Genomic DNA, 17,606 nt, shown 5'->3' with positions numbered 1-17,606 from the left:
TAAGACTGCAAAGGGAAGAAGTAACTCAACAAGTAAAGGGAGGAAGCTTCCTTAATTTTCTCCTTTCTCCCACTTTTTCCTTGATAGTTGACTTTCATTGTAATGAAAAATCAGCAAAATTCCAGTTTAATGTCCTAGCACAGCCACAAACATGGGTAGAGCAGCATTTCTTAGCACAACCTCCCAACAAATCTGCCTGAGACTCCTTCCAAATTTGCCCAGCCCTCAATGATGTATTATCTGTTGTTATCAGTGTCCACTAGTGCTGCACATTGTGAAGACCTTTACCCTTGGCAGCTGGACTTAATCCACTGCCATCCACTCCTTTCCTATGGCTCAATGAACAGGATGATGCAGTGACAGCTAACAGATGCTACCAACCCGGTCCAGATCAGTGCCTGCAGCTTCCTTGACCTGCCCAGGAGAGCAAACCTGCTCTCCTGTCATCTCAATTAACATGTTAGTCATTCCTGTGCCACTTAAAGGAGAGGAAATGCAGTGGGGGCTCAGCTGTGGCCAGCTGAAGTGGAAGATAGAACTGCTGCCTTCTATCCAGGTTTCCTGGTACTATACACCACATAGTTGATGGAAAGCAATAGCAAGTATTGTGTTTTGGCAAGTGCTTGACAGCCTTCAGCACCCTGCTGGTCCTGCAGCCTCTATAATATAACCCATGACACTTTCCTAAGGCTTATCACCACCTTCTGACACCTTAATTTGTAGAGCTGTAAATCAAAGGTAACTATCCGTACCTTTGATTTACAGCTCCCAAAGCTTGCAACACTATGTACAAGACCTGTGCTACCGTATCATCACATTCGTCTTACACATAGAGGAATCCCAGCAACCTGACCTGCTAACACACTTCAAACCTTTTATTCTTTACTGTCTTGCAGCTCATTTACAAGACAAATGCACTCAAAGCAGAAGAGAGAACTCCTCCTGGGACTGCACCGCTACAAAGACCACATAAGATGTCATTGTTCTGCACCTTTCCTTAGTAAAGGTATTATCAAACTGCAAGTCAAGGGGAAAAGCAAATCAACAAAATCTTAACTCTATTTGCAGTACTACCTGACATCCCTACTTCCTTCCTCAGCCTCTGAAGCACCTGGCATATGCACTTTCTTGTCTAATGGCACTCTTTCAGCCTACTTCTGCCATTTGTACATGTCATTTATACATGCCTCCTGATCCTAAACAAGCTTATTCACATACCAATGGTCTGATCCTGTGTAATGACAGATATTTCCCACAATGTACTGCAAGTTGGAAATGCGACTTTGTTCTAAACTTAAGAGACAGGGACAGCATATAGCTATGTCAACTGTGACCACAGGCTGTTGCTGTTACCAGGGCAGCTGTGGACATATCATGATTGGTTACAATGGTGAAGTTGCCCAGAACCAGACTCAAACCGGTTTCTTTTACTGAAAGCATATAAATAACATGGAAAATACTAAGGAGCTGTGTGTCTATCACATACAAGAGGCAATAAGGCAGAAGTCATGTTTATTAGAATTGTTACTTACAGGAATCCTGGGGTGTGGGGTGAAGAAGGCTGTCTGGAAGAGAAATCAGTGTTAAAAGAAGCATTGCCTGTTTTCCTTGTGATGTAATAAATTACATGCATTTTGCCTTGTCATTACAGATTACACACTCCATATATCCATCAGGTTTATAAATGAGCAACTCATTGTAACATCTGGCTGCTTGGAAAAAAGCCCACAAATGTCTGACATTTCCTGGAGTATTTGAAATATGAACATAAACACAAATACATCCTGTATGCCCCACTGCTTTGAAAAAACAGTATTTAACCTTGTTAGCAAGTTTACTCCAAGCAATCTCCAGCACACTTTTCCACTTGCAGCCATCTTCAGTATTGCTAGATTTCCTGATGCCATGGCTGACCTTGATGGTTGTCTTTGCTTTGAACCATATACATATCTCAACAGGGTTGTCTTTGGGATTACATAGCCATCTTACACAAAGGTATGACTCACCCTTTGGCACAGACTGAAGAAGCCCAACTGATCGGCCACAAAAATTATCATAGGGATGGAGCACTACTCCTATGAGGAAAGGCCGAGAGAGCTGGGGTTGTTCAGCCTGGGGAAGACTCTGGAAGACCTTAGTGCAGCCTTTCAGTTCTTAGAAATAAGAATAGCTAATAAAGATGGGGAGAGGTTTTTTAGCAAGGCCTGTTGTGAAAGGATAAGGGGTGATGGTTTTAAACTAAAAGAGGGAAGATTCAGGCTGGATGTGAGGAAGAAATTCCTTACAAATGAGGGTGGTAAAACACTGGCACAGGCTGCACAGAGAGGTGGTGGATGCCCTATAGCTGGAAACAGTCAAGGCCAGGCTAGATGTGGTTCTGAGCAACTTGACTTAGTTGCAGATGTCGCTGCCCATTGCAGGTGGGTTGGAACTAGATGACCTTTGAAGATCCCTTCACAACCCAAACTATTTAATGATTCTGTAATGGCAGGCAATAAATTATAACACTTGTTCCGTTGCTGCGTGAAAGTCTTTAGGCGCTTGATTTTCACCAGCATACCTTGATTCAAATTCTCCTCATAACCTGTCAATGTGGCAGGTGTATCCAGCTGTGGTGAGCAAAGCTGACAAGTGGATATCTATCATGTTTGTAGGATCTGTGACCGGAATCAGCCCTCCTGTTACAATGACAGGTCTGTTCCTAGTCCTCCCTCCAAGCTGCTTACTCAGCTTTTATTGGAGGGAACACCAGGAAAAGAGTTTTGTATATTTACTATTATAAATTTTATTTTTAATTTAAATCTTATGTATAAATGTATAATATATTATACATAAAGAGGTTTATGCATTGACTCTCTGTAGATGCTGGTTTAATCACCAGTGAACTTCATGATCCCAAAAGTAATTTTGCAGGCTTATTTTAAAAATATGAATTCATGGTTTCTTGGTCTTTAATTTTTTATTAGCAGAAGGGCATGTTGAATCAATCATGACTGGTTTGTGTGGTGGATCCGGTGCTGAATCCAGAATGACCTCTGGGATGAGAGGGTCTTTCTGGGACTACAGCATAGCATGGTACTGTACGCAATGGAGGCGCTGGGAGGCTGCAGCATCACTGAAGCTGAGTGCTCCACCCCATACGTTCATGTCAGTGAGAAGCGAAACCCTTTGCTTTTCCTGGAAAATGGTGAATTGTTCACCAAGAAGACAAGCTGTTGTTCACTGGTATCTGTGAGAGTGAGCCAGCCTTCTCCTGAGATCCCAGTGGGAAAATCTAGCTCACCCTGAAAAATGAATATGAATGTATTCCATGTTCTCAGCCACCACCTTCTTTAGATAGCTCCCACAGCTGCTAAACAAATCACGAATTCAATGTAAGTGCTACCATACGGCAAAAGCACATAAAAATGCTGTTTGCAAAGAGACAGAGGAGGGCACAACCTTCCCTCAAAATACGAAGTCCAAATGCACCTCAACATCACTTCTCTGAAGCGAAGGGAGATAATCTGAGAGTAAATTGCTCCTAAAGTTTCTGTAAAGAAGAAACTTAAACACTTTATGAGGAATTTGTGTGGAGGAAGTGTGATGATGCACTGAATGTTGTTGATGCATTGAATGTTGTTACAGCACAGAACACAATCTTACTTACTGTTCCAGGTAAGCCTGGGGGCCCAGGGGAACCTGTGTCACCCTAGAAAGAGAAGAAATATATATCTAAGGATATAAAAAGACTCCCAAATAAAACTCAAGGTATTATCAGGTAGAAGGTGCAACATCATCACATGAGATTTAACCAGTCACAACCTGCCAGCTCAGTGACACTGCAAATCTCATAGCACTCCTCTGATGGATAGAACAGGATAAGGACGTTCGAATGTAACAGGGGAGATTCAGGTTAGACATAAGGAAGAAATTCTTTACTTTGAGAGTGGTGAGGCACTGGAACTGTTTGCCCAGAGAAGTGGTAAATGCTCCATCCTTGGCAGTGTTCAAGGCCAGGTTGGATGAGGCTTGGAGGAACCCATTCCAGTGAAAGGTGTCCCTACCCATGGCAGGGGGTTGGAACCAGATGATCTTAAGGTCCTTTCCAACCCAAATGATTCTATGATTCTATGAATTTACTTCATTGCTCTCGCCAGAATTTCTGCTGGTTTGTTGCATGCAGGGTTGTCACCTTGTTGTCTTTATAAGATTATGACTTCCACTTCAGAGATCATTGACTTTTTAATGTTACCCATTCAGTGTAGGACTGATACGGAGTTTAATTTACATTTTAAGTTAATCTAAATTTTTGATTGAAAAACATTTTTCAGCTGAACTTTTTTGGTGGATAAAAAAGAAAAAAGAATCCTCTGTGTTTCATCACAAATATAAGTTTCTAAATTCAGTTTTCACACTAATTTTTTTTAGTTAAAACTATATTGTTGAGGAAGTACCTCATGAGAATTATAGAGTGGGTGTCTTACCTGCCATTGATATTCCTGTGGGCTATGCTCCACAAACATCAGTCCCCCTGACACTTCAAAGCCAAGAACTGCATACAAACTTCCCAGACATAGGATATTCAGGTGCTTCACTGGAGATGTCATTTGGCCACCCATGAAAGCATTCCCACCTCCATAGCTGTGAAAGTCACTAGTGTATGCTAAGAAGAACAAAATGGTACCCCCTTCCTGATGGCTATCACTTGGAGACCTCACTTGGAGTACTGTGTGCAGTTCTGGTGTCCTCAAAATAAAAAGGACATGGAACTGTTGGAACAAGTCCAGAGGAGGGCCATGAGAATGATCAGGGGACTGGAGCACCTCCCGTATGAAGACGGGCTGAGAAAGTTGGGGCTGTTCAGCCTGGAGAAGAGAAGGCTGTGTGGAGACCTCATAGCAACCTTCCAGTATCTGAAGGGGGCCTATAAGGACGCTGGGGAAGGACTCTTCATTCAGGACTGTAGTGATAGTACAGCAGGTAACAGGTTAAAACTTAAACAGGGGAAGTTTAGATTGGATATAAGGAAGAAGTTCTTTCCTGTTAGGGTGGTAAGGCACTGGAATGGGTTGCCCAGGGAGGTTGTGAATGCTCCATCCCTGGCAGTATTCAAGGCCAGGCTGGACAGAGCCTTGGGTGACATGGTTCAGTGTGAGGCGTCCCTGCCCATGGCAGGGGGGTTGGAACTGGATGATCTTAAAGTCCTTTCCAACCCTAACTATTCTATTCTATGATCACCACTATAATGAAGGCATTTTTTTCGCTATACAACCACAGGCATCTGCAAGGTCAATGTTTCTTCTTCACCTTCATTTTCACAAAGCTTGAGTGCAAATTTTGGTAGATATCACACTTATCTAGTTCTCTCATTTTCATTAAAATTAATGGTGTTGTGGAGGCAGAAGCCCAGGCCATTCTTTAAATTACTGTTTTAGTACATCACAGGCAGGCATAGAAAACTTCTTTAGAATTTAATTGCAGGCTCACTTGTATCAGCCAATTCTAAAACAATGAAAATTTCCCTTGAATTAAAAAAGTTTTCCTTAAATTTCATCAGCTCCTTACTCTTTATTGCATTATTTGACAAATTGTTGTCTCCATCCCACACACAGCTTTTTTTGCTGCTTCTCTGTAAAGCTCAGCTAAAAGACTCTGAATGTTTTTACTCTTCCTCAGATATCCTCCTCTATGACTTATCTCTGCCCACTTGTCTCTTCCCCTCTTGTCTAAGGAGGATCATGCTCATTTCATGACTTACCTTTACTCCTCTTTCACCCTTCAAACCTGGGAAGCCATCTTTTCCTTTTTCTCCCTAAAAGAAGGCAAAGGAAAGCAAGAAATACTCATGTTTTGATTAGATTGCATCCATCCCACTAGAATATTTTACACTTTCAGTTGATCTTACCTGTCGTCCATGACGTAGTGCAAGCAATTAAAAATGTAATATTTTGGAGATGGCTACATAAAATCCACACTATTTTCAAAAGCCAGTGAATAACAGTGAAGTTAATGGAAAAGAACTCGCCAATCCCAAAATAACTTTCATGTAGAAGATTCTACTGCCTGATGCAGTTATAAAAGCCTAATTTTTCCTAGTAGGACAAGAAAGGCACCAGAACAGGAATTGAGACTCAAAGGAGGAGACATTCATACTACCGGTTTTGTACATAGAAGATTTCTGAATCATCCTTCACTGGCGCCTACCTCTCTATTTTGCCCAGGTAACCTGGCCATCTGAATGAGAGATGCTTAACAAGGATGATGCGAGTGCTCAAAGTGCATATACAAAATGTATCTATCTTGCCATCCAAATAGGAGAAATCTGACCTACATTACTACCATCTTACATATACAGAGAATATATTCTATAGTTTATGCTTTACTATACATATGGTAAACTGATCTGTAAGACCCCAGTTGATTTTAGATCCTTCTGGATCACATCCAATTATGTAGTATTTATATACTTCTGCGTAAATAAATAGGAGTACTTGATCAGACCTCATTTACATGGCTAAATTTACTGTCAGGCCCCTGATTCAACTATTTCCTGGTATGTAGATGCCTCTGGAAATCTGGAGCTAGCCGGGGGATGCAGTAGACACTAGGACATAAGTCGAAGTTAGGCTATCAGAAAAAGATCCAGCCATCCGAAGCCTTCTCCAGAGCTCAGTGACAAGTGGGATTTGCGATTTTGTGGTTATTAATCTTATTTTAATGTTTTTAAAACAAGCAGATATATCTGACAGTGAGACCTAAAGAACCTTCTACTTCTACTGCCTCACAAGCAGTATGGTCATAACCTTCTGCATTTAGGATAGAAGCTTTTCATTAGCACCTCGACTGCATTTATGAACAGTCATTAGGCAGTAAAGTACCTTTTTGGAAGGGGTACTTGTTGACTTTGCTGGACACCAATCAGCTGCTCACCACCACAGCAATCACAAGAGAGAACATCATCTAGGAACATTGGAGATAAGGCCTTCTTATGCTTAATGGCCAAAAGAAAGAATCAAGCCATGGCTCAATGTCACTCACCTGGTTTCCTTTTTCTCCTTTCAGCCCAGGTAAACCCTGAGGACCAGGAAAACCTGCTTCACCCTGAAAGTAAGACGAAAGTGTGTGAAATACAGGAACAGACATCAATCATGGGTTCTATTAATAAATATAACTAAGAATGAAGAGGCAGAATGGTGGACCAAGCTCTTTTCTCTCTTATGTCAGCTAAAATGCGTCAAGTCTAGTCCTCACAATAGGCTAATCTAGCCACAATGACTCTAGGCTGGAGAGGATGAAACCTTTAGGTGTCTATCTCTTTCTCTGACATTAAACTCTGAAATCTTCACAAGTCATAATGACTGCAGGTGTTTTCTTCTGGATACCCAGTCACACCTTGATACACAGTCTACGCTGTAAGGCCAGAGCATGCCCCAGCTTTTTAACAGGATTGAGTATAGATACAGTTTGCTGAGAGAGAAAATAGGATTAGTTTGATTATCAAATAATTTCTTATTCATGGAAAATCATTACTTAAAACAGCAGCTAAGACTTCGTTTTTTTTTGCTGTTACACTGTTAACCAAATACATGTAACTTCGGACATGTTTTCTTCATGCTGCTCTGGTAGCAGGAGCAAAAAAGCAAATAAAAACAGCAAAAGAAATTAAATCTTTTATTTTCATATGGCCTGGAAATGCAAAACCTGCTCTGTATTAATCTGAATGGTACAGATGTTACCTGACAAAGAGATCTAGAATTTTCTGGATGCATTATTGCACATTTGGTTTTCTTCCTGTTTGAATTTTACCTTTGACTTTCTGCTTTATAATACTTGCTATTGAAGTAATTATGACCTCTGTGTCATGTGGTTTGTTCTAAATATATCAAGTATTCTCAAACTTAGCTCCCAGTTGGCCCAGTTTGTCATCTAAAAATAACCATGTGGTTTCCTATTTATAACTATTCTGCTATCTGCAGTTGTGTGCAATATCATAAAGAATGTCAGACATGGACAGGACCCAAATCCACTAAGTGCTGTACAAATATTGAACTAAGAAAAGGTCGTTCCTGCTCTAAAGAGATTAGCTCTGAAGTATGGGAAAACTCAAAACATTATTGTGATATAGGTACAATGAGTCTGCAGAAGAAATCAGATGAGGAACAAGAAGCTGGGGGAACATCAGGGTGATGTTTGGAGAAGGCTAATGAGAGTGACATTTTGTGGTGGAGAAAATGGTGCTTTATGAGAGCCACTGCAGGATGCTGGTGTAACTTTGGTCTCTGGAAAGATACTGAAGCAAAACTTCAATGAGTTTGTATGCTCTCAAGGACAGAAATATAATGCAAAACAGCCAAGGTGAATTTTAAAAAATAATCATATCAACCCCATCCAGTTCCCTCCCTTGATACAAGAATGAAGGAGAGAAGGAAGCATTTGTGTGATGTATCTTCAGTAACATGTCTGACACAGGGCAACATGATGTTCTCATTAGCAAACTACAAAATGCAGCATAGAAGAAGGATCTCTGAAGGATGGCTTACAACTGACAGAAGAAACTACACTCACACACCTGTTATTAGCTGGTTTCTGTCAAATTCAGAGGATATATTAAGTGAAGTCCTCTTAGGGGCTGCATTTTTCAATAATTTATGACTGAGGTGACAGTAAAGAGAATAGTTATGAAAAGTGTGGAGAGCACCACACTGGAGAGAGAAACAAGTGTTTTGGAAGGTGGTATTAGAAGCAAGAACTGCCCTGTGTGGGGAGATGACCCTGACCAAGTGGCAGTGCTTTGGCCGGGGGCCTGACCCTTTGTGGCAGTGGGCTTGAGCCATCAAATGCAAATGACACGCACAGATCTTGTTATTGGCCAATGCCTTTGTCATTGCATGCGGTCACTTGATATCTTTTTGCTAAGATCATTTTTCCTGCTCACCTGCTCTCCAGGTTGGCCATGGCTCCCTGGTTCACCCTGGAAAAACAAAATCAAAACATTAACATTGCAAGGACTCTTTTGCAAGAACTGTTTCTCATTAGTAAATGCGCCTTCTACTGTCCTGGCCCATTGTGCTCTACCTACTTGCCATAAGACACTGAAATTGCATTCTTAATGGCTTAAGAACCCAGACTGCAAGAAGCCAACACAAAGGCCAGGTCAGATCTCCCTATACATGTAGGTTTGAGAGGAGCACCAAATGGGGATTGGTATTTTAGAACACCATGAATTCTGAAAGGCAATGAGCTCTCTATGCTCATCCATTTACACCTTCAATTTTAGAGGAATATTACTGTCCTTACTTCAGTATAAGACCTTTCAAAATCATACCTTGATTGACTCAATGGCTACAGTCAACTTGAAATACAATTCCTTACCTTAGAGCCAGGTTTTCCAGGAAAGCCTTCCTCACCCTTTTCCCCTTGTTCTCCCTGCAGGGAACATAAGAAGTTAATATACAAACTCCTTTGGTAGCACAGCATGTTTGCAGGCAACAGCGAGGAATATTTTGAGTCAGATCTTCAGTATTAGCCTGAGGATGTAAATGGAGCCAAGTGAGAATACGATTCCTGAAATTTTCCATTCTAGTTTATGTAATCACATCTCAAGCACCAATCACCCTACCAGAATATTTCTGGAATAACACAAAGTCAACCACTGTTACATTAAAGATGTCCATAGTGAATGACCTCAGAAACAAAACCCATATTCAGTTTCTTCAAATTACATATGGTTAGAAAGTCTACATTATTTCTGTTAAGAAAAATAACTAATTGTGGGATTGGGACCATGGCCACTGGGCTTTTTAGATAAATGAAACAGAACTTTCAATGCTGGTGGTGTCAGGATGGAGAGCACAGGCTGGAATGCACTGCATAGCTGAGGAGTGCAGTAGGTACTACACAGGGCTGGGAGTAAATCCAGAGTTTATTTGTTTATTTAGCCTCAGAAATGTATTAATTCTTACCTTTATTCATCAGTAAATGGGAGCTGGGGACTCTGGCTCAAGCATTGAGTGCACTCAATTGAGAGAGGTGAGTATAAATGTAGTGTGCTCCTGGAACAAGTAGGGGTCATAATGCTCAAGTACCAGAGGCATGAAGACCACTGCCAATGCAGTCCAAGGCAGTAGATGGCTAAGAGCTATTCTCCTTATTCCAATATAGCATCATCATCCCCAAATCCTAGCTTGGCCTTCATAGTCAAAATACGGCACATTTCTTTGACACTTATTATGTAGTGATGGCAAGACAATCAGAGTACCTGCTATCTCTAAATCTCTTATCTCCCTTCTCCCACTGCAGAGACAGCAGTCATTCCCGATCTGTCATTTGCAGAAGCTTTTGAATAAGGGATAAGAAGTAGGAAATAATGAAGAACTGTCTTTCTGCCACACAGACCTACAGAAGCCATAGGGCGATGACAGCTCTTCTCTCCTGTCCTTCATGGAGGAAAGAAAGGAACATCTTTGGAGACTGACACACCTCTTTGCTCTTCTTTGTGCTTTGAACACATTCCTTGCCTTGCCAGTGTCACTGGCTTTCCTGAATGACAGTAGAAGCATCTCTGTTTGCAATGCTCAGCCTGTATTTGCCAAATAGGATGCAGTAGTTGAAGACTGGAAGAGGCTCTCTCATCCTTGCTCTATTTACAACCAGCTCCATCTTCATAACGACTCAGTACATACACCAGGAGCTTCACCAGTGGCTCAGTGATCGTGGGATTAGTGAGGGGGTGCTTGGCTCTAGAGATGTGCCTCTTTTCCCACTTACTAGCTCACTCAGATAATCTTTCCAAATAAGTAGCTTAATACCAGTGTAGATGGTGTCACTTGCCTTTTGACCTGGAAGCCCAGGAAGCCCATTGAATCCATCTTTGCCAGGCAACCCCTAAATAAGAGAAAACCATAAGCTGCTCTTTACACCAGTAACAACAAGATCAGCATAAGCACGTTCAACCCATCCCTCTTGTCATGCACCTAAGTTTAAGAAGAACCATCTCATGCAGTTTGCTTTGACTTTTTTCCCTCCTCTGCCTCAAAACACAAAAGTTCTCACAATGCCCAGTATCTACTTGGCCTGTTTTCCGGCATCCCAGTTTTGATGAATGACCACTGGATGTCAGTGTTGTTACAGAGAAGCAACACTATAGAGCTTTTTTGGGCACTATGGAGTCTTAAATAACTTTTACAATTACATTTTTACTTATAATTCTCTATAAGTCTCTTATCTGTAGCTATAACAATTTTTAAAAGTTTATTTCTCCTTTTAAATAGTGGTAATTTCTTATACAATACATAAACTCCTTAAATTGAATTATACAACACAGTAACAGAATCATTCAGCGAGATAAGAATTACAATTCTTTCCTGCAATGCATTTAAAATGGTGAGAAAACCTTCTGTCCCCTTTCCAAGTGTCAGTCAATCCCAAATACCACAGAGGTTGCTGTGGCACTTCTTAATACCAACTATTGAATAATTCACCTTTGTTGACTTAACAGCCAACAGACATTTCTATGCCAAATCAGAGATTCTGTGAGTTCTTCAGCCTGATTCAGAGAACTCCAGGTTCAGAAGAGCAATATCTTGCCAAATGCAAAATGACTTTTGAAAGGTGTCTTATAAAGTAAATACAATGGTCTTCAGAGTGTAGGAATAGCAGACAATAGCGGACCTGCATCTGGTAATATCCTTATTCACAAAAGGCAGCAGAAGCCAATGCCTGCATTAAAGGTGACAGTGTTCAAGCCCTCATTAAAACCTTGCCTTCAGACAAGCTGCAGGAAATGAAATAAAGACTTGAGAACTGCAGTATCTGAAGTCAAGGAGAGCAACAGGGGCAAGGGAAGCAGTTCCTTAACACTTACAGGTGGTCCCGGTGCTCCAGTTTTACCAGAAACTCCAATCTCTCCTGGAAGCCCCTGGAAAAACGAATTGGGAGAAAAAAAAGTATAAAAATCCTAATTTCTGTACTTTACAGCAACCTAGATTTTAATTTAAATGCAATTTTCCCTTCCACGGTAGCTGGATCTCTGCTGTGGGGGGTCCTGTAGACACTGACCAGGGAGCACCAACATGGCTCCAATGCTTGGCACAGAGAAGCTGTCCTCTAGGACCAGCTGTAGCTTCTCAGTGAGAAAACATAAAAGACACATTGCCAGAGGTCCTGACTAAGTTCCCGCTGGAAACCATGACCTAAAGTTCTCCCTGTTCTTTATTCTCTTTAATATAAACCAAAATCCACACTTGTTTTCTTACTGGTGCTCCGGGTGCTCCAGGAGGTCCAGCAACGCCTGGGGGCCCTGGAGGTCCCTGCAAGAGATGAAGCAAAACCATTTTATCTCTGTGATAGTGGCTGAAAGCCTCAGGTCCTTTTCTGTGCAGTCAGAGCCCTGTTCAAAGTGGGCAAAAGCACTGAGCTTTATTTCATTAATTTCTAACAAATAAGAGTGTAAGATGCCAAACTGAGCTCTCCAAGGGAATCAGGCTTATGAGCAGAACAGTATCTCTGGATTGAGCCACTAAGTACTGATGTTGTGAGCTCCATCCTTGAATCCAGTATAAGAGAGGAAGGAGTTCAAGGCCATCAATGGTAACGTAGAGCACAAAGCTTGTCCAGTGGAATCTCATGTAGTATCCAGCCTAATTTAATCTTGATTAATGTCACTTCAAAGTGAGCAATTTACCTCTGCAAAAAGATCTCTGAAGTAACTAATGGATGGAACAGATTTGTACTGGGGCAGGGAGCAATATGCATCCATGAGTATGGAGAAACAATGCACTGATTCAAGTGCTTCAAAGCAAATACACCACCATTTTAGTGCTCTACATTAACTTTGTTGACAGTAAAATGCCCTCACAAACTCATACTTCAATGAGCACGTTCAGTTGGAAATATCTTGAAGGTATTTATTACTCATTTCCCTGCAACAGCTGTTTTTCTCAGGGAAACCATTCTCTCAATAGCCATTTGATTTTCAGAGGAGTTTATTTTTGTGTATTGAGCAAATTGTTAAATTTGGCTTCCCAGATGAGAAATTTGTTTCCATACTAAACAAATCTTAACAGGCTGTCTGAGATGCAGAGGTGTTTGTTACTTCCAGCTTCTCCTGTAGACCAGATAAGAATCCTCCTGTGCTCAGAATGGAGCATGTGTTCATGTGGTTTTTGGATCAGGACCTAAGCAAACAATATGAGAATGGATGTGAGAAGTGGATATATATGACTGAGTTGGAGTTTTACCCTGGCTGTCTCTTCTGTCTTTCTAACAGGACTTCATTCGTTTTCAGTTTTCAGCATAGGGACAGTTCTGGTGTGCTTGTATTGAAAAAACAAACCACATTCCCCCACTCTCCTCCCAACCCTATGTAAAGAATTGAAGCTGAGCAACTGATACAAGATAGAAAATGGCCAGTTGGAATTTCATCATTCAATATCACAAAGCACAGCTTTTGCGATTAAGGTATTATGAGTCATGGCTCAATATTAGCATTTCACATTTTAGGAAAAAATGAAAAGAAGAAAAGTGTAAAAAAGTGATGACAAGAAGTTATTTGTGGCATGGTTTGACAGAGAAGGTATCAGATAAGCGCTCTTTTTAGAATACACTTGTAAAACTCAGCCAGAAAAGAAGACGGCTTCTCACCAGTAGATGGGGCAAAGCGACCAAAAAAGTACCTGCAGATGCACTTGTCTCCCATGAACCGTTTTCATTGAGGCTTAGAAGAGACACGGATTCATCCACCTACTTTAGCATTTGCACAGCGCCTCAAATGTGAGAACAAATAAAACATCCCCTTGGGATGCACTGATGCACTCTGGTGAAGCCCTGAAATAACTTCTGGGGACATGGGTCCAGCTGCTATTGCAGGAGGCTCCCATAGTTAAAGAGCTCTCTAGTCCCATCAGCAGACATCTGGTCGAAACCACCCATCACCTCAAGAAGGTTTTGCCAAAGAAAAGCACCAACAGTCCAAATTAACCCAGCACAAGAGAAAACACCATAGTGTAGACACAGCCAGGTGACCTCAGACACCAGGGACACAGAGGCTCTGCTTGGCTCTCTACATGGTACTGCTGAGAAGCCCTGCAGAAAGCTTCTACCAAGAGGTGGAAAAACCCAACCAGGACCCAGCCTCAGGATGCTGCCTCAGCTCAAGCATCCCCAGGTATAATACAAGCTCGCACACACAGTAAAGACAAGGGTCAATCTGACCTAAAAGCAAAGTTTTTCAGCAACCAGCATAGTCCCTAAAATGTGAGGTGCTACATCGTCATCATCCTGTTTCTCCTAGTAACTCTTGATAGTCTCACTATCAAATTTCTAATTCTTCTCTTCAGTTTTCTACATTCTGGCCCACATTAATCTTATGCAACCATAAATCTTGACATGCAAGCACACTGATCCTTACCCTGAACTGCCAAAAATTATTCTGTTTTATTGCTCTCCATGAAGCCATAGCCCAGGGAGTCATGCCCAAGACTACTTTGTTCAGGTGGCTCCTCCACATATGTTGCATCAACAAATGTTACGGTCACTAAAGGAAAGTTCTTCTGATAAAAGCCTCTCCAAGACGGGCATAGAACAGTTTTATGTAATGGCCACCAGTATCCCTGGGAGATGCACAGGCACAGAGCAGTAAGACAGCAAAATCACATGAAAGTTGCAGAAATACATCATACATGTCCTTTATAGAGACCTCCTTTTACTACCGGCCAGAGCGAATCAGTTTTACTTGTGAGATTGGTCTCTCATGCTTATATATATATTTCTGTTATTGTAGCCCTTCTCCCGACTTCTGAGTATACTTCGGAGCAAGGACTACTCTTGCTAAGTATTTGCAAAGGGCTAAACTGATAGCACTTACCTGTTATTAAAATAACCCAAACCCCAACCAAACATAGAATAGCAGGAGCAGGACAGCTTCTAACGCTTAACCCCAAAATCTCATGCCATCTGTGTTCTTTGCTTCCTTTTTTAGACTGAATCCAGATTAAAGTACCTGCTGTAAACAGTCACCTTTTCCAGAGATCATTTGATGAATTACACAAATCCTTGTCCCAGATACAGTCCCAATGTTGTCCCTTTAAAACTGTGATTTGGCTAGTAAGAAACTGATGCGTTGTTCGTAGAATCATAGAATGGTTCCTACACGCAAAAGCAAAAACTGATATATGAAAACTTTAGAATAAATCAAGGCTATAGAAACACTTCAGAAAACAAATGGAAAATAATGTATCTTTTACAAAAATGTTTAAATCAAAGTTTTTTCAAACTGTTGCTTTGAAAACAAAATTTTTTAAATAATTATTATAATTCAAATGGTGTTTAGAAGTGTGTGTGTGTTATGGTTGGGACATCTTGCCCAGAGAGATGGTGGAGGAGCCATCCCTGGAGACATTCAATGTCTGGCTGGATGTGGGTCGACAACCTGGTCTAGTTGAGGATGTCCCTGCTCATTGCAGGGGGTTGGACTAAATGAGTTTAAAGGTCCCTTCCACCACAAACTATTCAATGATTCTATGATCTTTAAGATCATTGAGGGAATGTGTGTGGATTTTTCTCAGGTTTGTGTTTCATCCAGCTCCATTCCTTAGACAACGTAATGCAGGGACAGTTCTCAGAAAAGAAATTGGACACTCCATATATGAGGAACAGCTGTGCTTGTCCTCCAGGATCCACTAAAGGATGCTCTGCTCTTTCAGTATTGTATCTTGCTGAAAGACAGGATGGGAAAGGAAGAGCTATTAAGACTTAGGTTCTGCACTCCCTAAGGAAGCTCTGAAAAGGAACAAAACCCTTTTTCTGTGACTACATCAGTAGGTTGCTTGGCCTAAATCTCTTTTCCATGGAAGAAGGGCTGGTTATGTTTTAGAGAGTAGTGAACAAATGCTATTCCGTAATAGAACCTGAAGTCTGATGTTTTTTCCAGATATATGTCTCTGGAGGCAAAGCTCACATAGACATATTTTCTGTATTATTATTCCATGCCAAGGACAGGATACTCTTACGCTATGAGAAAGGCATAGGTAAGCCCTTAAACCATGTCAAAGCAGGCTGTGGTCTGGGCTTCTTAGGCATTGTGCCAGCTTTATGAACAAGAGCCTCTGGGACACACAGGAGCATGTCGTCTGCTGCCAGTGATAGCAAAATGCATAACCATGGCCCTGACAACCATTTCTCGCTTTTCTCCACTTCAAAACCAGTTACTCCCTGCAATTTCACATCTCAGAATGTCCTCACAGACCCTTCCTATTGGCTTTGAGCTGTCTCCCCTTTATTTCCACTTTTTTTCCCATCAGACACAAGGCTGTTGCCATGAGTTTTGGGGAGCAGTCTATGAGTCTCCCTATGTCCCTTACTATTCCAGCAAACCATTTCTCCTCCACTGCATGTGAGTGGATTCTGGGATCAGCTCCTCAAATCTGCCCTTCATTTCTCATCCCAGATACTACAGTATCCATCAGCACAACTACTGTGAACGCTGCTTTAGAGCATCATCTTGCTCTCTTTGCTTAAATCCTACCTTACAAACCAAGACAAATATAAGAGAATATAGAAGAAGGCTGTTGCTGGTGACACTGAAAATCAAAAGCCTAAAGAGCCAACAGACCCAAGCATTTACCTGTGAAGCATGTTGCATAGTCACCTTCAGTGGTAGTGCCACAATTCACAAGCAGAGGAGGTCTCCAGTTATTTCCAGGTGGCATCGTAATTGGAACAACAATATTATTGTGAAAAAGAGATTTTCAACAAAAATTCTCTAAACTTTCCAGATCTGTAAAAGTACTGAATAAAGTCAGATTTGTGCATAGTAATCTTTCCAGGAGGATTTGTTGCTCCCAGTGAAAAGGCAGCACTTGCTTAACTTCAGCACTTACTGTAAGATACGGACACAATCTCTTTTGTCTACAGAGGAAGATTTCTTTCCCTTGTATGTTAACTTTCTGTTGGTTTACTGAGTCAGTGCAGCATATGAGAAAAACAAAACCCCCTCCCTTATGGTCTTCTGTTCCAGTGCTATTAGTGATCTGCACAGGTGAAGGCTTTATTTTTGTTAAAGGCATAGATCTTATTAAAAATAGCTCTGAGCAATACCTTCCAATTTCAAGCAACACCAGCATAATTTGAATTCAATCTAAGCTTTACAGCTGGGGCCTCTATCCTTGTCTCACATTTTGCAGTATTAACTTGCATCACAAAAAGGATGTTAAGGACAGGATGCATTTCAGAGGGTATCATTTATTTCCTGAATTACATAAGAAAAGCTGGGCTCGAGCTCTCACCCTACGGACAAGTCTATACTAATTAAATCACTGCCAGCCACAACTATAAAAGGTACAGATTGTACTGGTCTTCCTTGCAGGTCTTAGTTATACAACCAGGTTATCTAACTTAAGGCAGACATCAGGAACAGCCCACAGATATTGAAAGTGTAAGCTATGGCATTTTTGTTTAAATCTCAGAGTTTTGACTTATTTTGCTGTCTCACAGGTACCTATCTCACAGCATGCACTTGCTCAGCATGGGGAATCTAGAGCATGGCTCATTGGACCATTTGTAGCAACCTGCTTTAGAAGAGCTTCAGGCTCCACTGATGGTATTAACTAGATCTTTATCAACAAGAG

The 17,606-nt window shown here is 41.3% G+C and overlaps 1 protein-coding gene across 5 annotated transcripts in view; it reads right to left on the bottom strand.

The window, feature by feature from the left end:
* Positions 1–17,606, bottom strand: part of COL22A1 (collagen type XXII alpha 1 chain) — a 220,934-nt gene that overhangs the window by 53,628 nt on the left and 149,700 nt on the right. For 4 of the 5 annotated variants that reach the window (XM_057429787.1, XM_057429782.1, XM_057429784.1 and 1 more), the window contains 9 exons: positions 12,237–12,290; positions 11,846–11,899; positions 10,809–10,866; positions 9,355–9,404; positions 8,918–8,953; positions 7,021–7,083; positions 5,741–5,794; positions 3,650–3,691; positions 1,533–1,565 (listed from right to left, as the gene is read on the bottom strand). In XM_057429787.1, the coding sequence (XP_057285770.1) occupies positions 1,533–1,565; positions 3,650–3,691; positions 5,741–5,794; positions 7,021–7,083; positions 8,918–8,953; positions 9,355–9,404; positions 10,809–10,866; positions 11,846–11,899; positions 12,237–12,290 (444 nt within the window). The remainder of the gene's footprint in view (positions 1–1,532; positions 1,566–3,649; positions 3,692–5,740; positions 5,795–7,020; positions 7,084–8,917; positions 8,954–9,354; positions 9,405–10,808; positions 10,867–11,845; positions 11,900–12,236; positions 12,291–17,606) is intronic. The other variant, XM_057429788.1, reaches the window with a different exon arrangement.

Source organism: Pezoporus wallicus, unplaced genomic scaffold (assembly GCF_028554395.1).
Source record: "Pezoporus wallicus isolate ANWC-B61680 ecotype Strahan unplaced genomic scaffold, APGP_CSIRO_Pwel_v1 contig_7545, whole genome shotgun sequence".
Lineage (NCBI taxonomy): Eukaryota > Metazoa > Chordata > Aves > Psittaciformes > Psittacidae > Pezoporus > Pezoporus wallicus.
This window is presented reverse-complemented; position numbering and strand designations above follow the sequence as displayed.